We start from the raw sequence: 22,046 nt of genomic DNA, 5'->3' as shown, positions 1-22,046 counted from the left end.
CTTGGGCCGTGTTCACTATTTACTGGAAGGCCCATTTTCTACAAAACGTCGCCCACGTTTGATTTTCAGATTATTTGTAAGAATTATTAAACAAGATCAAACTTAAGAATCAAATAAATGGGACAGGTGGAATTCACAGGATAGTGGCTGAATTATAGTGGCGGAATGGTTGTATTAATTTTTAAGCTCAAACAAAGGTAATAAAGTCAATTTAAGTTTTTAATTTTCGAAATTTGATTAGTAATATAGAGGCTTTTGATATTGATAAAAACAGATTTTTGCAAAAAAAACTAGATTACAAAATCAAAAACTGTTTATGAGTCCAGAAAATATTTCTTAACAGAGTACAACTTAAAATAAAATTCACATGTAAAAAAATCCTTTATTATATAAAGATTACCCATGTAGGGAACTATCGATCTTCACAGGATAGTGATTTTCCAATATTTGTTAGGATTATCATTATTTTTTTTTAAAAAAACAACTTTAAAATAGTCTTTTTGACAAATTTCTAGGAAATTTAAGAAAAAATCGAATATATGGCGTGAAATTTTTTGGCCAGTACTATGGTCCATGGACCAAAGCAATATCTTAAATAGTCTTTAGCTAAAGTTTACAATGACACAACTCTATGGGGAAATGCAATCAATTACAAAAGTTAATGCTTATGTTTCTCTTCAACTAATAAAGGCTTTATTCGTTTTGCATTTTTGGATATTTTAGTTTTTGTAGTGGGTAGAGAGAGAAATATGAAAATAATTGGAGAGAGGGGTAATGAAAGTAAGAGCATCAGCAATGGAATAAGTAAATGTGAAAATAATCAAAACATGCCACATCAAATTTTGATTATCCATTTAGAGATTGCTAAAGTTAGCAATGTTAAATCTCACACTGGTTATTTTTTGCTCATAATCAAAACTAATGAGCCCTCCAAACTTTTTCCCGTCATTTCATGCATATGTTTTGAAAAAACGGTTTTTGAAGGAAAAAAACAGTTTATGTTAGAAAAAATAGTTTTTCAAAACAAAAAACAGTTTTTCAAAAAACACACTTTGTTCACTTAAAAATTATAAATACAATTTTGAGAAATTTTGAAAGAAATGTATTTACACAAATAGTTTTGAAATTTTAAAAACTAGAAATACAGTTTTTTAAAAACAGTTTTCTATAAAAAAGTTTTGAATAACACACTTTATTTACTTACAGTTTTTAAAAATTTTGAAAAAATTAATTTTTGTTTAAAAAAAGTTTCTGAAAAAAACATTAAAAAAAACCCGAAAGTTACAGTTTTTTAAAATCATTTTTTGAAAACATTGTTGAGAGAGAGAGAAGGTTTTTTGTAATGTTGGTGTACTTGATTGAGAAATAAAATTTGGTTATTGACAAAATATTGCTAGCTTTGATTATTGAAGAGCCAAAATTTGATGAGCTGTTAAGAGATTGCTAGGTTTGGTTATTCCAATGTGAGCACTTTTTTTATCCAACATTGCTAACTTTAACAATTTTTTATTTTGCTTATTTCACTGTGAATGCTCTAATAATGAGAGAAATATGGTAATAATTGAAAAGCGTTATAAAGTAATGATTAAAAAACAAAACTAAAATGCGAAATGAACAAGGCCAAAATGTTTTGGACTTCAAGTCCTGCTTGGTACTTGTTCAACACCAAATTTTGGCAGTGCTAGTGCTATTATTGGTGTCAAATTCGACGTCAATTTTGACAATTGCCAAACTTACATCATTGACTTTGGGTTTGGCCCAATGGTTGTGTAGCCCTCCAAAGTTTAAGTGGTTTGACTCCAACGTACAGAAGATTGGCCCTCGTAGTATCATTTAGTCTAAAACAAAAACTTATCACAACAACCAAAACCATTTCATTTGCATCTCAAAAATGAGATGCATTCAACCAAATGGTCTGATTTATGCCCAAATGACACGCTGTAGCGAGCTAAAAAATTGTTTTAGCCATACCAGCAATTATGATACACCAACGGATAAACTTGCTCTAATAAAGCGCAACAGTAGCGCAACAGTATAATGCCGGTACGCATCCACATTCCATCACTAAAAATTGCCAAAAAGAGATGCACAAAAACAAACGGGGTATGACATTTCAACTAGCTAGCTAGGGTGAGTGTGATGGATGCATCAATAGGGAGCAATGGCCGGTGGGAATTTCATCATAACCTTGTAACCTTATTTGTGGAAGAGTATTACATCAACCTCAACCTCCTAACCATTCAAACTATTCCCTCCGTCCCAAATTGTTTGTCCGATCCGCAAAACAAAGACTCAAAAATAATGCATTTCTTTTAAGAAAAAATCAAACTTTTTTCATAAATTAAAAGAACTCATCGATATCTAATGAATTGTTGAAAAAAAATTGATTTTTTCTTACAAAAGTTTTATTATTTTTACATCTCCGTTTTGCGGACCGAACAAATATTATGGGACGAAGGTAGTATTTTAATGCTACACTATAATAATGGGTAACTGCAAGAGGCAAGCCGCACCACACACTACTCTATGCTTTCTAGGTAACTAGCCCTAACCCCCATTCATTACACTAACCGTGTCTATAATGATGACAATATTTGGGGTGAGATTTTTTATTTTTTATTTGGTGCCAATAGGATAACAGGCACGTGGTACTCCGTTGATTAATCAGATCGTTCAAACGTGTTTTGAACGGTCTAAATTTTAAAAAGAGAAAAAGAGGAGTCAAGAATTGACTCTTCCCACAAAAACTTCTCATTCAGGGTAGTTAGTTTGGCAGCGGAAGTGGATCCACTTAGACTACAGTGGAAACTTGGACCATCTAGTGCTGCAATTAATGCTTCGCATATACTCTTCATGAGAAAAGTTAACTCTTCTCACAAAGAATCTCTGAACAGATGCGAACTATTGATTTTCTCGATGTGTAGTCCTCATTTGGATTGTTTCTTCCGGTTTAAAACTTAGAGCTGAGAGAATCCCATGCCTTCGGCAGCCTATTCTGAAAAAAAAAAAAAGTCTGGCAGCCTAGTTTGGTTAGGTCATGTTTGGTTGAAGGTGATAAGAATGAACAATACTGTATTTGAAACTCAAGATTGCAATACGAACAATATTTGGAACTCGTTAATCTATCGAATCAAACTTGTAATCTACAAACTCAAACGCGCTATCAGTACTCGACACATTCAGCCTTTGATATTACTCAAAATCAACGCATATATAAACTCGTTTAAAATTGACTGTATATATACTCATAAAACAAACTTCTAACAGGCAACAACTATACTCTTGTCTTTAATTGGCACGTTTGTCAGTTCTATTGGACTTGGGGCACCATGGTGCAGCCCTAAAATGCCTCTACCTTTGTTCCTGTTTAACATCCACAACAAGATTGCACGATGGAAAGAATTGTTTAACGTCCACAACAAGATTGCCCGATGGAAAATTCTTTTGTGAAATCTTACAGCTGATATTGCACGGGAACAAACATACCGACATCCTATGGATGGAAAATCCTTTTGTGAAAGCCGTATTGCACGGGAACTAACATACCGACTTCCTGTGGATGGAAAATTCTTTCGTGAAATCTTACTGCTGATATTGCACGGGAACAAACATACCGACATCCTGTGGATGGAAAATCCTTTTGTGAAATCTTACGCGGATATTACACGGGAACAAACATACCGACATACTTTCGGAACTAACGCACAGACATCTCTTGTTTATCAGCTCCACCGTCCGAAGAACAGAGGAAAAGTACTAGTAAAAATCAACCCATAATCCAAACAAAAAGTGAGTTGTAGCCATAATATTAATGCAAATAAAACCAACACTGGTTTGTTAAACTTGCCTATCCCAAACAGACCATTACATTTACAGAGAGTCCCCAAATTCGTCCAAAATCCCACCCCATTTGTAACATTCCGATATTCCAAAATCTTCCAAAATGTAGACTAGTATTCGTAAATAACCCCTGTTTTTGTACCCACCCCCCAAAAAAAGACTCACAAAACAGCAGCATCAGCAACCAAGTAGAGCAAAAAAAAAACAAAAAGAAACCAGAAAGAGAGAGAAGCTTAACCCCTTTTTCTCCCATTTCTCGAAAAAGCTCAGATCAGCAGAGATTTTCTCACTTGAGCCCCTCACCTGGCGTGGAAATAGCAAGATCCGGCCAGCCATAGCAACTCCCATCGCCCAACCCTCCTTCCACACCCCCTACCTGCCACATGTTGCCACCACCCTCCGCCCCACCACCACCGCCGCTGCCGCCAACGCCGACATTTTCACCGCTAACATCCTCCATCTGCCACATGCCCGGCCCGACCCCAAATCCCATCTCACGGAACCCAGCCCCGTACCCGCTCAGACCAAAAAACCCGCCCCCATTCAGATTCAAGAGCGACGCGAAACCCCCCGCCTCGGGCACCTTCTCGTTCAGGTTCACCACGGAATCCAACGGCATGTGGATTTGGGTAATCGGGTCGACAGGTAACGGGTCGTGGCTCGAGTTAGAAGAGGTGGCGGTGGTGGTGCGAGAGCGTTTGTTGCTGGGGTTTTTGTGGGCGCGGGTGGCGCCGCCGACAGGGACGTTGCGGAGGGTGCCGCCGCGGGTCCAGTAGCGGCGGCAGGACTTGCAGTAGTGGCGGGGCTGGGAGAGGTTGTAGTTGTTGTAGTAGCAGAACTTGGTGTTGGTGGACGAGCAGCGAGGGCAGGGGAGCTGTTCTGTCTCCGGCGGGTGGGTCCCGCCGTGCAGTGGCCGCGCCGGGCGGCGGTCGCCTGAGTCTGACGATGGCATTTTGGTTTACCTTGTGCTGAGTTTTGCTTGTGAGGTGGATTTTATTAGTGGAGAGAGGAGAGTGTAGTGGGAAAGGGAGAAAATAAGAGAGAATGAGAATGAAAATGGGAGCAGGTTTTGTTGGGAGGAGAGAGGGAATATTATACTCCTATGAGAGAGAGAGAGAGAGAGAGAGAGAGAGAGAGGATTTTGTATGTAGGAAGGGGACAAAGTTAAGGTCCGTTTAAGACGCAGGGGGGAAGTCTTTGCTGGAAGAGGGCTTTTCAGAAAGCGGTGGGTTGTCTGCTGCATTGAACGACGTCGTGGTTGGATACTTTCTAAGGATAAAAGCGGGTTTTTGTTGCCTCTTAAACTGTGTGAAAAGCCAAAACTATTATTTAAAAGAATGATTTGGGATAATGATTTTTGTTTTTATTTTATTTTTTTAATCATGATTTTTGTTTTTATTAGCCTTCATAATACGTGTGGAGACTGGAGAGTGATCTAACAAGTTAGAATAATTCGGTAATTTACGATGAATAATGACAAGGAAAGAAGTGCAAAAATCATATTCCAAGGTTTTTATGTAGAGTTCAAGTCGCGTGCATGTACGAGTAATGATTTTGTACCTATGTGTTTCTGCATAATTCAGTTGTGGAATTGTCAATAAAACTTCAACGAGAAATTTTTTTTTTTTTGCAATCTGTCCTGGAATTATAGAGAAACAAATATGTAGAGACAAATAGGTACGAGTCACTTGGTGGCCTTTATGTTTTGAAAATAATTTTGTTCATTTACCACTCACATAAATAATTAACAACTCCAATTGGTTTGAAAGCTCGTTTATTTGTTAAAAAAAAAAAATGTCAACCGATAATTCGATACTAGTTGGCATTTCTAACAAAAATAATCAAACTTCCTCAATCAAGGCAAGTAAGTTAATCTCTACTCGTGTGTGTGAGATTGCTTCATAGTCCGTTAGACACATTATAGAATTTTCAGACTACACCGTTGATAAAATACTACAAAATAAAAAATAAAAAAATTTGGTGGCATATTGCACAAGGGATCGGATCCTCAATAGTCCAAGTTTCAATTGAACGAGACAGTCCCAATCTAAACCATATTTTAACTGTCACGTCCATATTTTGCACAATACGACTAGACTTTTCCCTCACATAATGTTATTCCAACTTCACATTTTTAATGGATATCATAAAGCTTGTGATCTTTGCACTACATCAAAGTATTAGTTTATCTTAGGTTACACTCAATTGTCGTGTACATGGGGATCGATTATCGTATTAGCTTTGTATACAGCGCTGCTGTACTTGAAGGTGCAAATATACCAGTATAGTAGTATAGTAATCCCAATGTCGTTAAGAATTCTGACCTAGCTCGTAATCTTCGAAACATTGTTTTCTTATCTTAGTTATAAAAAGTAGACATTCCACTCATGATTTTGTTCAATATTAATCTAACTTGCGTTCTTTTAAAAAGTAGAGCGAAAAAGCATTCACAGTTAAGCCGTTTCGAAATCTGTTTCACACTAGACGTGGTCTGAATTTGTTTGATCAGTAAGTCTAGAACCGCAAACATTTACATACACAAATACACAAACACTTGCGTACAATTTATTAGGATGTCGTTAAGGTCATGAAGTGTATTAAAACGTGTAAAAAAAATGTAGACTAGTGTATGATGGTATATTGAGAATTGTACAAGATACATTGAAATTAATATGTGCTCTTTCAATAATTATTTTTAGCTTATTAACAGTCCAGTACTGAACTATAAATTTTCTCCATTCCTTCCATTGTATGTCAGACAAAATTTTGACCCCGTTCATTTTGGTATTTTAGATTTGTAGGTAATGAGGGTAGAGAGAAATAAAATAATAATTAAAAATTGAGATAATAATTGGAGAAAGATAAAGAGAAAAATGAAAGAAATAATTAAAAAAAATAAAATTATGATTAGAATCTAAAATTCAAAATTATTAAATAAATGTGTCAATTGTATCGTTTGAATCTCTCTGGACAGCGTGTTCAACTTTTTTGACTTTTATTAGTTTAGCAATTTTCTAAGTTAATCATTTGCATTTTATCTGCTTTAACGGGGAAAATCAGGAAAGTAAACGAAGAAATGATCCAAATCTATCAATCAACAGTATTTTTTTTAATCTAATCAATTAACAGTACTTCAGTTATAGAGTAAGTAGCCGTTCGAAAAAAGGTTATAGAGCACGTACTATAAAAAAACAAGCTGAAGTTCAAAAGAAACAAAAACATATGCAAATTTGACACAGAAGAATGCCAATTGCCAAACCAAAGTTCGAAACTTGTAAACAAGGAGATGGCTTGGTCGTCAAGGGGAGGAGAGAGAGAGAGAGAGAGAGAGAGAGAGAGAGAGAGAGAGAGAAAAGGGAGGGAGGAGAGAGAATAATGTAAATAGTACTGTACTAGGAGTGTAGGAGTAGTATTCGGGTATAGGTGGACCGACAGCATCATTAATGTCGGACAGCGTGGGGAGCAATAATTGGGCATATAAACATAGCATAGCATAGCCCCCCATCGAAATCAATTGCATCAAGTCCGCATAATCAGATTTTCTCCCCCCATCACTACCGCCATCACCGCCCCCCTCTTCTTTCCATAGGTAGGTCTGTTTTCACGGACCAATAAGTTGTGGGCCAGAATATTGTTAGATTCACGACAAATTTTTTCATTGAGAAAATTTTATTGACGCAAGAGTTGTGAATAAGGTTTATGCCGTTTAATTTCGTCCGTTCAAAAGTATTTTGAACAAATTAGACTAAAACAATCTGTTAATGATAATAAATTATTTTTAATCTAAATTGTTCAAAACACTTTTTGACGACTGACATTGCATGAAGCTGTGAATAAGTTTTTCTCTTTTTGAATTAACCATTTATTTCAATGAGGGGAGTATAAAAAGTTGAAAAATATTACTACCAAAAAGACCAAAGAAAAAAAAAAACGAATAGCTAATTTTCGTGTTGAGTATCAATCTATATGAACTTTTTCCAGCTTCAGCCATGTTTTTATACTTTTCATATTCTTTTTGGTCTAGAGGAATAATTAATCTAAGGAATTACGGTGAAAAGCTTAACAAAAATTTACGAAAACTAAATAATACTATTAGAAAGGCAGAAAAAACTTAGGAAGAAGAGACCCTAAATTAGACTTGCCTTCCCCTCAGGTTTCTAACGAATACAAAATGCACTTTAACTTTTTCATTTGTTACATTAGCCTCTCCCAAATCGGCAAAACTTGTTTTAGTACCGAACTTGATATTAGACTCTCAATAAACAAACTACTTGAGGAAATAAGTTCTACAACTTGCTACCCGGGATGAGTAATTAAAGTCGGGGTAAATTGTCATATAGACTGGCTCAACATAAAAATTAATTGCACACAGATAAGAGTCAAATCTTAGACCAAAGATTCCTACCTCAAACCAAAAAGAGTTTTTTGAAGACAACTCTTTGCCAGTGACGATCACTACGCAAACTTAGGGTTTAATAAAATTGAAGAGTATGGCCTAAGTATTCAACAAGATGATTTTCAAACTCTCTCTTTATAGAATACATGCGCGATGTTCTTTTAAAACACAATGCCAATTGATCCCAAGTACATCTTACATGTATAGAAACATCGGCTATTTTCTTATTCTGCTAAAAAAAAAGAAGCGTGGACATAATAATTTTCTATAATCGTGTGTGTCGCTAGCATAGTCGCTCAATACTAACTAAATTAAATTTGAAACACCGTTAGGTTAGATCGTATCTGAAGCTTTTTGCACCCGTACCAAACATGAATGTTGCATGAATTAATCTCGCATCAACGTGCTCGAGACAGTTGGGGGGCGAAATCCTCGTCTCTTGGAGGTTCGTTACGCAGTGTCTAAGGACGGAGTCAGGAGAGGACAAGTTTGGCCTCCGGCGTTGAGCGTAGAGTCCGAGTCTTGGCGATAAGAGTTTCAGATTCTGAACCACATGCGCCTGTCTTCAGATTCTCTGCCGTTTGTGTCTGTCTGGATGGAAGAGAGACTCTCCAACGTCGCTTTCGATGAGCACTGCGGTTTTTACAGTAGCAGTATTCCCAGTGGAATCCGGTTTTGCCTGCCCCCAGACATGTTAACCCCCCTTTCACGCCTTCACGCCTTTCGTCCTTTACTGGTAGACTATGGTCAAATATACAGTATATAGGTGTACTCCTACCCGCTCCGGTGATTTTGGATTAAAAAAATGGAATAGTAACTTTTTTTTGTTTTATTTTGTTTTTATTCAAATAAAATTCGCATTCGTTAGTTTTGCATCAAATTTTTGTGACTTATTGATTCGTCTTGATAAGAGAAATTAAAAAAGTAAAAAAAATTGATCGAAAATCATAATTTTTTAAAAAAAGACAAAGATAAGTAAAAAAAGTTGTCTTATTGACTTATTTTTGTCTTTATTCAAAAAATTATAAATTTCGATCAAAATTTTTTACTTTTTCAATTCTTTTCGTTGAGACGAATCAATAAGTCACAAAAATTTGATGTAAAACAAACAAATATAAATTTTTTTGGAATAAGAACAAAAAAATAAGTCACTCAACTCTTTTTTTTTGGGTCAAACGAATTTAGCCTCTCAACTTTTTAATCCAAACCCATTATAAATTAGAGTAAGTCTACAGATCCCGACTAGGAACTCCCGACGCCAAGCCGGGCCCACTCCGCCCACCGGACGGCTGATCGGAGCCGACCAAAAATTCTAAAAAAAAAAACCGAGTGGGTCGTCGCAAGAATCAACGGCATACGATGTGTATAGGTGGCCGATCCAAACACTCCATTTTTTTGTATACACACAATACAAAAAAATAGAGTGTTTGGATCGGTCACCTACACACATCGGATGCCGTTAATTCTTGCTTAAACCCACTCGGTTTTTTATTTTAGAATTTTTGGTCGGCTCCGATCAGCCGTCCGGTAGCCGGAGTGGGCCCAGTGCGGCGTCGGGATTTCGGTCGGGAGTTTCCGTCGGGAAGCTCAGACTTTCTGTATAAATTATTCAGGGTATCTACTGACAAATGTCTTGTCCTCCACGTCTCAAACTTGACAAGGAAATGTCATTCCATTTGGAAAATTCACCTTCTTCTTTTTTTAACATCGAAAATCACAGATAAATGTGGATATATACATAGTAGGACCTTGCTACGGAAACCGACGTCGGTCACCAACCATGCGTACTGACGGCCACGTAGGATCCACTCTGAGCCTTACACGGATTTAATCGAGAATGTATACATATTGGCAAGAGAATGTAAACATAGTACTTCCTCCGTCCCTAAATAAGTGTTCGGCGCACAAAATTAGGCCTTAAAAAAACATTTGTTTCGTTAAAAAAATCAAAAATTTTCACTAATCAATAGATAACAATGAGTTCTTTTAGATTGTGAAAAAAAATTAAATTTTTTAATAAAAAATTTACATATTTTATAAAGCCTAATTTTACGCGCCAGACACTTATTTAGGGACGGAGGGAGTATAATTTTTGCAATAAATTTTTTTCAATAATTCACTAGATATCTATGAGTTCTTTTTAGGGGAATTTAATTAGACATCTTTTTTACCCTACTTATTTAGGTGCTCATCCTAGTGTGTTTAAATACTTATCTTTCCATTCTCAAATTCAATTTAATCCTAAACTACCCTTTCTTTCTCCTAATTTTCAAATCTTACTCTCTCTCTTTTCTTTTTTTTTTTATCTTATCTAATTATCTCAATTCTCTCTCCGCTTTCAAACATTTTTCTCACCTAATCTTTTGAATTTTTTTTCTCTCCTAATATTCTCTCTCATATTTTCATTCCTCTAAAATCTAAAAATAAAACACAACCCTTACAAAAACGAATGTGTAAGTTGAAAAACATGACAAAACATGATCAATTCACAAAATCTGATTGCAATAGATGACCAAAACAAGATCAATTAAAAAACATGAAAAAATTGAAAAACATGGCAAGTTTCGAGAAGCGTAGGTTTCGATCCAGATAGATGAACAAAACATGATCAAATTAAAAAATGACAAAAATCAGAAAACATGACAAGTTTTGAGAAGTGTAGGTTTCAATCGAAGTAGATGAACAAAACATCATCAATTCACAAACATGACAAAAATTGAAAAACATAATATCTAAAACTGATATTCCAACAATGGAATTCAGTACCGGCGGCAATTAAAATGATGGAATCGATGTGACTCAACCTTAGAACCTCGACCATTCATGACTGTTTTGATGTCGTTCACTCTCTTTTCTAAATATCAAATAAAATCATCAATTTACAAACAAGACAAAAATTGAAAAATATAATACCTAAAACTTATATCCCGGTAACGTCTGCAGCAACAATTAAGAGGACGGAAGCGATAGTGACACAACCTTAGAATCTCGACCAGCTCCTCGACCAGCTCCTCGACCATTCATAACTGTTTATGGTAGGCTGCGGGCAACGGCAACGAGGCATGGGCGGTGTAGGAGCACTACCACTACTGGCGGCCAGAGCTCCATGCCTGTGAATGATTCCACCGACGGGGAGCCACATGCGGAAGTAGCATAGCACTGGATCCCTCTCGCATTTGCTAACTCCGGCATCGGTACTAACGGGATCTTCAGAAGAGGAAGATTACCTTATTCGCAGCACCAAAAAAATTAAAAGCCACCAAAGAAGTGATGAATGCCTATGACAGAGGAATAAAGGAGAATTTTGAAGCCGAAGACGTGAAAAAGTTACCTTCATGAAGTAAACTTATCGAAAGAAAAAAAATCTGAATATGAGGATGACCTAGAATCTGATAACATAGCATATTTTTTTAACGGCAAATGAAATCCCTATAATCAAGGAACCAACAACAATACCCCTATAAATATGGGAAGTGATAATATTCTATACACAAATATACTATAATAATATATTGATAGGGGTACAATGGGGCAACGATGTATTTTGAGAATGAGAACATAAGTATTTAAACCCTCTAGGATGGACGCCTAAATAAGTTTAGTAGGTAGGATGCCTATTTAATTTCTCCTTCTTTTTATTTATGAAAAAAATTTGAATTTTTTCTTGAAAGAAATGCATTATTTTTTAATGCTCGTTTTACGGACAGGATAAACATTTTGGGACGGAGATAATAGTACAAATTTCACATGAGCTTCATAACGTCTTTAATAATGTGGTTACCTACCTATCGTCAAATACTATACTCCTCTATAGAAGCTGAATAACTATTACTAGTACTATTTGTTTTCCAAAGTTTGGATTGAATTGCTTATTGAAATTAAGTAATCCAGTAATGCTATATATGGTAATTACGTGAAAATTGCTCGTAGTGTCTCACTAATGCCCGCGTGAAAAAATAATACTAACATCACAAATGAAACCCATGCGGCATGCCATTCACCCATACATTGATTTTATTATTATTATTATTATTATTATTATTATCAAACCTAATACATTGAGTTTTTAGTAGTTGTTGAACTGGGAAAACCGCCCAAAGGGCTGTACATTGAGGGGTGTTTTTGGTAGTGAAAAATTTGTAAATTTTTTTTTGTGGTTGAAAAGTTGTTAGGTGTTTCCGGTAGTAAATAAAAGAGTGAATAAGTTGTTGAGAAATATTAAGTTGTTTCTGGTATTGAATAAATTGTTGATGAGTATATGAGTGAAAACATTATTGGTAAAAACTTTAGTGAAAACGAGATGATAAAATACGTTAAGCTTTTAGTATTTTTGTTGGTGGAAAGAGAGCATGAGTTTGATAAATAGAAAAAACCTATGCATTGAAGAAGAGAGAGTGGATAATCGTACTTTTGAAGATTGTTAATCTTGGTTTCATAGTTCTCATCTTTACTAGTCAACTTTTTAGGAGGTTTTACAATATTAATGCAAGCAGAGATGCTACATACACTATCTCATTCCACTACATCTTTTGGGAGGTCACTTCGGGTCCCACAAAAATAACAAAAAAATCATAAATTTTAAAATAATATTTTTATGGGGCTCTGTAACAAATCATCTCCAACAGATATTGATAAGTATTATTTTTGGATTTGTAGGACCGAAACTGTTCAACTGCTCAATTTTGCCCTACGAATCTAGGTATAATACTTACCGATATCCGTTGGAGCTAATTTTTTTACAGGATCCCATAAAATAATATTCTAAAATTTATGAGTATTTTTATGTATTTTTGTGGGATCCAAAATGAGCCTCACAAAATGATGTAGTAGAATGAGATAGTGTAGGTAGCATCTCTGGAATGCAGGTCACCTCTAAAAGCTTAATTGGATTGTCATTAACTCTTACTATTGCAATTGGATTGTCAGCACTAGTGGAGTTCGTTATAGTGGACAGTGGGTTTTACCCAATTAAGATTACTGCTCGAGATCCGTATAAATTGGCCTGCGCACTAATTATTAACAAAAACTTGTGTATTCATCTTCAACACTACTTTTACCTAAGGGGGCAAAAGATCCAAGCTGAGCCGAGCAAATTCGTAGTGTTTGAGCTTGGTTCATTTATTAAACCAACCATCTTTGAGCTCACCGAAAGATCCAACCTTCTTTGGTCATTCAATTTTTTGATGCTGTTTTATTTCCCAATTTTTATATCTTTTAAGGATATATCTGAATAAATTTGACCGTAAACAGCAACCAAACATGAGCTAATCGAGTTTTAGCCGAGCCACAAATGTTTGCTAATCGAGTTTTAGCCGAGCCACAAATGTTTGTTATTTGTATTGCTCTTTGAAAGTAGTAGAGCCGTGGAGCCTAATGCATGTTAAACTGCATTCTTATGAACTTAATTTAAATTTGGCAACTGTCTTTATTTGAATTTTTTTCGCATTTGTTAGTTTTGCGCTAAATATTTGTGAGTTATGGATTCGTCTCGACCAGAGGAATCGGAAAGGAATTTTTTTTACTTTTACCAAAATATTTTGAGAAATAACGATATTTTAGCAAAAAAAAGTCACTTTTTAGCCTAAAAAGTGGTTATTTCTCAAATACTTGGATAAAACTTTAAAAAAAAATTACTTTTCCGATTCCTCTCGTAGAGACGAATCAATAACCCACAAAAGTTTGGCGTAAAACAAACAAATGTGAAAAAAATTCAAATAAGGACAAAAATTTCAAATTTAAATTAACTTTAAGTTAAGTTCGTATTATTGTCATTTTTCTTAGATTGCTGATTCTTGATAACAGTTGCAATTCGGCCAAGTAATAATGTCTAAGCATTTGTTCTTGGTTTGCAAAATGTACGAGACATGAAGCATGGTTAGCTATATATCCAACAGCTGTTTGTTTGTGTGCATTTTGATTAATTTCAAGATTCTGAAGTTAATGAATGACCTCACAAACACTACAGTAGCCCCAAGGTGAGGAATATTTGTGCTTTATAGAATTCGAACATGTGATCTCATGAAAAACAAATACTTATTTATTTTCTTATGCGAGCTTGACCAAATTCTTTGGGATAATCTAGGCATGATGCTTACACATTCCGTTTATTTGATAGGAGGAGGACAAAGGGAACTAAAGCATTAATCAATATGTTTGGAGAGTGATTTTCGCACTCTCCAAATTATTAACCGTACTCGTAAGGGGAGTGCGAAAATCAATAAGGAGTTAATTTTCACACTTCCTTTAATCCTTTAAGAGTGTGATTAATAAATTGAAAAGTCCGAAAATCACTCATCGTATGTTTTCTCTATATCCATTGAAGAATCCAGGGAAGTACGACGGGTTTATTGTCGCCTAACACGTAGACGAAGACACAGGCTCGGATTCAGCCGAAGCCAACCTAAACCAAGCTACGAAATTCGGGCTGCTTGACTTGGGCCGACCTTAGTTGTACTATATGTACAGAAAAGCTAAGAGACCTAGGTCCTTGTACCGACGGCTACGTAAGGCCTACTACATATTCTGCACGGAAAATCAGAATCGTTCAATAATTAAAAATTTAAAAAAAATGAGTGGGCATAACAAAAAATCAGTTTAATCCGATATGTATAGGTGCTTGTTCTAATATTTATATTTTTGAAAAATCAGCAAAAATGAAAAGATTGGATGAACTAACTAGATCCAATCTCCCCACTCAATTTTTTGTTTTAAAATTATTGAAAGGTTAGGTTTTTCCGTGCAGAACCCATTGTGAGCTCTGGTGGCCGTCGGTACCTGTTGGGTACTGTCGGTTCCTAAAAGCAATTAGCCAAGGATGTGAAAGACCATGGCAGCCACAGGTGTCAATTTCAGTAGACTTGCCTCGTGTAAAGAAATGAGTTGATTCATGCAAATTGATAGTACAGTGGGTAGATTTCAATACCCTTTGTCTTTACCTTAGCTGCTTCTCCCCCGTTTCAAACCCCTTCAATTCTCCTTTCTCAATCCTTGCGCACGGCAAAGATTTCAGTGGGATTTCGGTAAATCCTCTCTCTCTCTCTCACAAATGTTTCTCTTTACATTTCCTCCCAAAGGCACGCTGCATTTGTGCATTTGGGCTTGTAAGAATTTTCAGTATCCTTTCGCATAGACGCTGTAAGTTCGGAAATTTGCATCTTTTGATTTCTTTGAAGCTAAAGAACTCCATATTCCCCCCGGAAAAGGGCTTTTTTTCCCCCAATTTTTTCTTTCCTAGATTTTAAATAAAGTCTCAGTATTTCCCCCTTTTGCCTATGCTCTGAAAACCCTTGTTTTGTTTTGGCAGAAAGATGGGAGAAGATTGCAGGGATTGCAGTAAATGGGAACAAGACATGTACTGGACCCATTTCCAGTCCATTATGTTCCTTCAAATTCTCCCCCCGGGTTTTGATCAGCAACTCGTGAGTTCAACAATCTATTCTTAACCCTTTCTCTTTTCCTGACTGTCTTTCGTTGGTGTGTGTTTTTGGTTGAGTTTGTATACGACGATGTCTGTGCTTGTGTGTGTGTGTGTGTTTGAGAGAGAGAGAGAGAGAGAGAGAGAGAGAGAGAGAGAGAGAGAGAGTCAGAGTCTTAGCTCTAAATTAAGTCAATCATGATTCGAGTGTATTGACTTCTAATTAGTCCAACTCTATTACCTTACCAAATTAATAGTTCTATCGTATCTCCTTGTAGAAATCTATATATGTCTGGCCACGTATGATGCTGAAAAATTTGAAAGCGAGTCATTGTCGATGCTAGGGCCGATATTTCATAATGGAAAAGTACGTGTGCACTGATTCGTACGCATGTGTCTGAAACTGTCCGATGCACATATGTCTCTCACTGTTTTGTGGAGCCCACTTCCATTGGATGGCTCTAGATTCAAGATGTGACCGTATTTGTTTGTATCATGATAGCATTGCACTTCACAATAGGTGCTGGGATAAACAGAGATTGTTTTAGGTGCCACCCAAATCACTGCAAACTTCAGGGGAAAATAAGATAATGATGAACGGAAATTGCATCCATGTAGTAGGAGACAACTTCACACTGAATTTGGCAATTGGCACCGAATAATCTGGGCTTGGAATTGTCCAAGGATTGGATTAATAAGATAGGTCTTTGCGTGATCGATGCACTATTATCAGTGATGTACTTGTAGAAGTTTCTTCTTGATTGTAGAATTCATCCAATCTAAGTCCCAAATAACTATAGCAGTACTGCAGAATCAGTACTAGCAGGGGTAGAGAAAGAAATGCTCAATGTTTGTCAAACCTTTTGCTGTTTTGTGAAGGTGAAATGAGCAAATCCTTCATGCAGTGAAAATTAGTTACTTGAGAATTCGCATATGATCTACTGGCCATCTATTTAAATCTTCAGTTAATTTAATATCTTGGTCAAGATCCTCGAGAAACTCGCAAGGATAGTGCTGCTTCATTTTGGTTATGGTACTTCCTTTAGTTCTTTATGTTGCATATTCTAGTAGGGTCTTTCTTATTAGTAGATTGTTGTGCTTTTGGGCTACTGGGTTAAATTTAAATTGCAAACTTTTCTGTATCTGAATGATGCCAAGTGGATGGTAATTCTCAATTTTTTTGCAGGCTATTCCGGAAAAATTTGGCAGAAACATGAAAAAGAAATTACCCGAAAATGTAACTGTAGTAGGTCCAAGTGGTGCCAAGTGGGATGTGGGACTGGTCTCATGCGGGGAGACCTTTCTTTTCAAACATGGTTGGAAAGAATTTGTTAAGGATCATTTGCTCAAAGAAGATGATGTCTTGATCTTTAGGTACAATGGGGAGTCACGGTTTGATGTTATTATATTCAATGGGCAGAGCTTTTGTGAGAGGGAATCTTCATATTTTGTCACAAAATGCGGACATACAGAACGAGATGGTGGATTCCGAACAAAGAGAAACATGGGAGAGAGTCCTGTTGAAGTTGAGTGTGACTCGTTGGATTGTGGTGGTGAATGCAGTCCATCAAAAAGACCAAGAAACAATGAGAATCTGAAGTCAGCGCATTTGGGACGGCCCACACAATCTAAGAGAAGGGTTGGAGTGAAAAAGGTTAATTCGGGTAAGCCTTCTTATTTTCCCAAACGTGCAATGTGTCAAACTCTTGTTGCATAGTTCTCTCACCTAGTTAATTGTCTTCAATGTTTCTTTGTTGGTTTGAGAAAATAGTCAAAAAAATTTCCTTGGTTTGGCACATACGATTCTGATCTAAGAAGTCTTCCAAAATTTCTTTGGTCTGTGTATTCTCTTTTGTTGTTGCTATTTTAGTTAAATTCCGGCGACTTCAAAATGCACACCCCCCCCAAAAAAAATTCGAAGGTATGCAATCTTGTGGTTTATCTTTTACTCAATTCGGAGGTAATGAATTATGCATGTCTTCTGTTTGGTTCTTTGATTTACAAATAATTCAGTTGCAAAAGACGGAACTGTTGGGGGCTATGCGTTGCAATACGTATCCAACAGAAGACCTGTAACGGAGGAGGAGAAAAAGAATGCACTAAAAATGGCACGTGCAGCATTTACTCCAAGCAGTTGCATAGTAGTGATGCGAACCTCACATGTATACAGGGGATTCTTCCTGGTAAATTCTTTTGTACTTCCTCATTCAATCATATTCTCTTCTGCGATTGATTTTTTCACTCCTGTTTATGCAATATGCATTGCTTATTTGTATGTCTTTTATTCTGGTGAATTTACAAAATCCAATGTGAAAGTGAAAGACAAAGCGGCAATGGTGTAAATGCATAAGAATAGAGACAAAAAACGAGTGCTTGTGAGAAACAATTCCATATTACTATCAACCTTTCATTATTTTCGTTAGTCATTCTATACAGATAGTCAAATTGCTGATAGATATGAAAAACTTTAACCCTAGATATTTTTGGAAGTATGATCTCGACTGACTACTGTGCCACTATTTGATGCAGTCGATTCCTTCTGAATGGGTGTTTTCCCATTTGCCTCGTAAGGGCAAAGATGTGACACTCCGTGTTAAAGAGAAAGAGAAAACATGGCATGCCAGATATAATGGTATAGTCGGTAGTCGTGCCCGTGGACTGACTGGTGGTTGGAAGGATTTTGCTTTTGATAACAACTTGGAAGAATTTGACGTGTGTCTGTTTGAGCTTTCAAGTGGAATTCACGTTGACATAGTCATGGATGTTAGTATCTTTCGAGTTGTCGCAGAGGTAAGTCCCCTTACCCGGGTGTCCCGTTCCCCTTCAAGGCGTGGAAGGCGCTCAAAATATGCTACGGAACGAAATTAGGGCAATGGTGCAAGAGTTCCGTTGTTCTTGCTTGTGTTTATGGCATTATGAGAGTATTGCTTACTTTGAAAGTTTGTGGTGGGCAATTTTGATGCACTCAGATGTGGCTTTTGGATTTGAAAAGTACCATTAAAACAAGTGTTCCTAGTAGGCTGCGTAATACTATTATGATCTGTAGTCTCAACATAGATAGCCTTGTGTTTCGCATTGGTTCAGTGACCACCATTTCTTTGCTCACTGTCTACTTCAGCTGGAAATTTATTTTGTTTTTCCTTTGACATGGTTGCTCTATTCTTTTGGTGTGTTGCAATGCTCTTCAAAAGATGGAACATAGAACTGAGACACATAAAACCACAAGCGGAAAATACGGCGTCTGCATCCTTGCAGCAATGTTTTCTTTTGAACTAGCTGGAGACTGGAGTTCATTTTGATCACATAATTCACATCATGAATTTATGGATTGCTATGTTAGAGCAGGTTTTGCTGCTGCCAGAGCAAACTAAACTTAATTCAACTTTTAGTTACATTGTGTCCTCTGCACAATTTTGCTGCCATCCAGCTCAGTGCTGCTTTTAAGTGAAATCCACTCTAATGCTTTGACCAATTAGTTAGGAAGTGCCCATGCCGATTTTATTTCTTTGAAGGATACGTCTGATTTTTTTGTTTACTCTAAACAGCAAACAAACATGGGCAAATCAAGTTTTAGCCGGGCCAGCAATGTTATCTGCATTGCTCTTTGAAGTACTCAGTATAGATCCTAAAGTTATTGTCATTTTTTTGGAATGCTTATTCAAAGGGGAGCCATTTTGGGTGCCAAAGCCATATGTTGGCTTCAAGACCAAAATTCTCTTCTCCAGGCCAAAATTCGCTACTCCATGGGGAGGCATTTTGGGAGCCAAAAATGGCATAATTCGCTACTCCATGGGGTGGCATTTTGGGAGCCAAAAATGGCATGGCCATTTCTTTGGCCAAATTTGGTTGTGAAACTGTCATTTCCTGCAAGGGTTGTAAATCTAATGGCTCTTGGGAGCACTCCAATGACTGTGATATGTGAGTTTGATCAAAGTATCCAACTGTTGCAAGTGGTAGCCGCCAAATACTTAATGGATAGAGCCATTGAATCTCTCTGCCAAATTTTGACCAAATAACACTGTAATGAGCCAAAAAAATGGGTTTGACTCTTAAAAAATGGCCGAAACATCTCTAACAGTTGCAATTTGGCCAAGTAATAATCTCTAAGCATTTGTTCCTGGTTTGCAAACTATACAATTAGGTCATGGCATTAGTTAAAGGATAGTTAGCTATATCCACTACTTTTTATTGCTCTACATTGATGCTCTCCTTGTTGATGTTTCAGTGGACAATAGTTTTTCCTTTTTGATATTTTGGGATGAGTTTAAATTCTATTGGCCGGCGGTGGAAACTGCCACCGTTGTTGTGGACCCCATCATGCATTTATTGTAGTAATTAATCTGAACCGTTCCTATTGTACGGCATGCATAGTGGTATAACCATTTCAAGAAATCAGCTTGATTGGATATGTGTCAATAAATGAATTTTGGTTTATAAAATGGACGATTTAGATTCCTACAACAAATACACGGTGAGATCTACAATGGCAGCGGCTGAAAATCTAAGTTTTTACACGGAAAGAAAAAAATGACCTCATCAAAAAACGAAAATCCAAAAGCGTTCGAAATCGGGGGGGGGGGGGGGGTGGAACAAAGTAGTGTTGCGCATTTATCAAAATGTTTTTCAGTGTATCCCTTGAAGAATCTTAGGAAGTACGATGGGTTTAAGGAAGAAAAAAATGAAGTGATAGTGCCAAAGGATTGTATTTACTAGGCAAAGTTGACTCTGACCTCCTGGAGTTTAGGCCGTGTGCGGATATTTTTATGATTTAAAAGTGTGCATATAACATCCGGTGATTTGTGAAATATGCAGACACACTCTCTATCGTCATGTTCTCCATCCGCATTAACAGAATTTTGAATTTTACAAAAAACATATATATATATATATATAAGAGAAAAATACCCATTTGTCCTTTTCTTTATTCCTTCTTTCAATCCTTCAAATTGGCGTTACCACCGTCGCCGCCTCCTCCTTCAATCCTTTCTCCCTTAGTTTTTAACAGCCACAAATTCTCAATATTTGAAACAGAGCAACGACGATGGAAGCCAACACCTCACGCTTGCGCACCAGTCCGTTCATGGAGCTCACAATTCCCCTCTCGCGCTTGCAACTTTGTTCATTAAATTGCCCAATATTTCAATTTTTAAAAAAAATGGGGTTGCAGCGTCTATAGGGGAGAGGAAGAGAGAAAGAGGGAGGGGAGGACAGAGAGAAAGGGAGGAGAGAGACAAACAGATAGAAAGGTGAAAGACGGGGACAAAAAAGTTGTTCTTTTGGTATGTATGTTAACATGGAAGAAAAACATGACGATAATGGTTATATGGTGAACATTTTGTAAATTATTGGGTATTATGTGCACACTTTTGAACCATAGAGAGTGTATCTGTACATGGCTCAAACCACATGGGGCAAAGTATTTAGGTTGTGTTACACCAACTAAAATAAGTAATTATTTTTTAAATAACGGAGTACTTATTTTTTGAATTAAATGTGATGCATAGTGAGAGAATGACCTGTCTTGTAAAGAAAAAAATAAATATTTAAAAAATAAGAATCTGAGCTAAACGGGGTCTTACAAACATAACATTTCGTGATTAAATTCAAAGAAATGCTCAAGGGTAAAGAATTTCAAATGAATTTTTACAGAATGGAAACAACCATAATTACAAGCATACGTGTTCAAAAATTTGCAACAAGTGCTTTTCAAGGGGCTTTTCATATAGTATTTAAATTTTTTTGTCTCTAACTTTTAAGACACAAGCATAAAATTTTATATTTGATAAGGTGACATTTTAAATGCGGATCAAAAAAAAAAAGGTGACAATTTAAATGGTAATTTTAACTCTTCAAACTTAAAGAGTTAGAGAGTCGTATCAAGATGGTGTAGCTAGTTTATGAGTATCTCTCTGAGTATTTTTTGCTGACCTACTCTTCGACATAACTCTGAACTCAACTATATTCGAATCCTTTGATGCGCATGGTCTTAAACTTTTGGTGTAAGTGTAGCGCCTACAGAAATTCTATTTCTTTCTTGAAAAATGTTGCCTAACACGTTTTTTTTTGAAAGGCAAAGAAAATTTCATTAATCTTTGAAAGGAGATACAAAAACTAAAAGGACAAAAAGAACGGCATCGTATTCCTAACAAATAAGAATATTCCTTTGCCCAGTCTGAGACTCAATTCTTCGAATTGGAAAGAATCCAACTGAAGACCACACCTAAAGAGCCGAAGCCCGAACACCTAAATGGGCCAAGTGCAAACCCATACAAAGACTAAATGTTGCCTAACATGTTGACGACGGTTTTTACGAGCCAGTATTGTTTGGCCTTAGAAGCCACATGGTTTTTTTTTTTTTCTTTATTTAAATTTTTTTCGCATTGTTAGTTTTTTGTC

The 22,046-nt window shown here is 36.5% G+C and overlaps 2 protein-coding genes across 4 annotated transcripts; one reads left to right on the top strand and one right to left on the bottom strand.

Annotated features, from left to right (window-relative positions):
- Nucleotides 1-3,781: 3,781 nt before the first annotated feature.
- Nucleotides 3,782-5,123, bottom strand: LOC131331131 (dof zinc finger protein DOF3.4-like). The gene has a single exon (XM_058364975.1). It carries the CDS (start codon nucleotides 4,790-4,792, stop codon nucleotides 4,127-4,129), a length of 666 nt encoding a protein of 221 aa, XP_058220958.1. The 5' UTR covers nucleotides 4,793-5,123; the 3' UTR covers nucleotides 3,782-4,126.
- Nucleotides 5,124-14,965: 9,842 nt separating this feature from the next.
- LOC131331130 (B3 domain-containing protein REM16-like) lies at nucleotides 14,966-18,706 on the top strand. 3 transcript variants are annotated; one of them, XM_058364973.1, is made up of 5 exons: nucleotides 14,966-15,255; nucleotides 15,540-15,654; nucleotides 16,837-17,314; nucleotides 17,664-17,833; nucleotides 18,180-18,706. In XM_058364973.1, exons 2-5 carry the CDS (start codon nucleotides 15,544-15,546, stop codon nucleotides 18,516-18,518), a joined length of 1,098 nt encoding a protein of 365 aa, XP_058220956.1. In that variant the 5' UTR covers nucleotides 14,966-15,255; nucleotides 15,540-15,543; the 3' UTR covers nucleotides 18,519-18,706. The 3 variants fall into 3 exon arrangements, with proteins under 3 accessions (XP_058220956.1, XP_058220955.1, XP_058220957.1); XM_058364972.1 differs by having other exon boundaries at nucleotides 15,068-15,370; XM_058364974.1 differs by lacking the exon at nucleotides 14,966-15,255 and adding an exon at nucleotides 16,616-16,683 and having other exon boundaries at nucleotides 15,543-15,654.
- The last annotated feature ends 3,340 nt before the right edge of the window (nucleotides 18,707-22,046 follow it).

This window comes from Rhododendron vialii, chromosome 6a (assembly GCF_030253575.1).
Source record: "Rhododendron vialii isolate Sample 1 chromosome 6a, ASM3025357v1".
Taxonomy (NCBI): Eukaryota; Viridiplantae; Streptophyta; class Magnoliopsida; order Ericales; family Ericaceae; genus Rhododendron; species Rhododendron vialii.
Note: the sequence above shows the minus strand (reverse complement) of the source record. Positions and strands in the feature narration are given on the sequence as shown.

Coding starts and splice junctions, on each gene's coding strand:
- LOC131331131 (XM_058364975.1), bottom strand. CDS start 4,792: ATGCCATCGTCAGACTCAGGCGACCGCCGCCCGGCGCGGCCACTGCAC.
- LOC131331130 (XM_058364973.1), top strand. CDS start 15,544: ATGGGAGAAGATTGCAGGGATTGCAGTAAATGGGAACAAGACATGTAC. Junction 17,315..17,663: donor AGTGAAAAAGGTTAATTCGG/GTAAGCCTTCTT, acceptor CAAATAATTCAG/TTGCAAAAGACGGAACTGTT. Junction 17,834..18,179: donor TATACAGGGGATTCTTCCTG/GTAAATTCTTTT, acceptor TATTTGATGCAG/TCGATTCCTTCTGAATGGGT.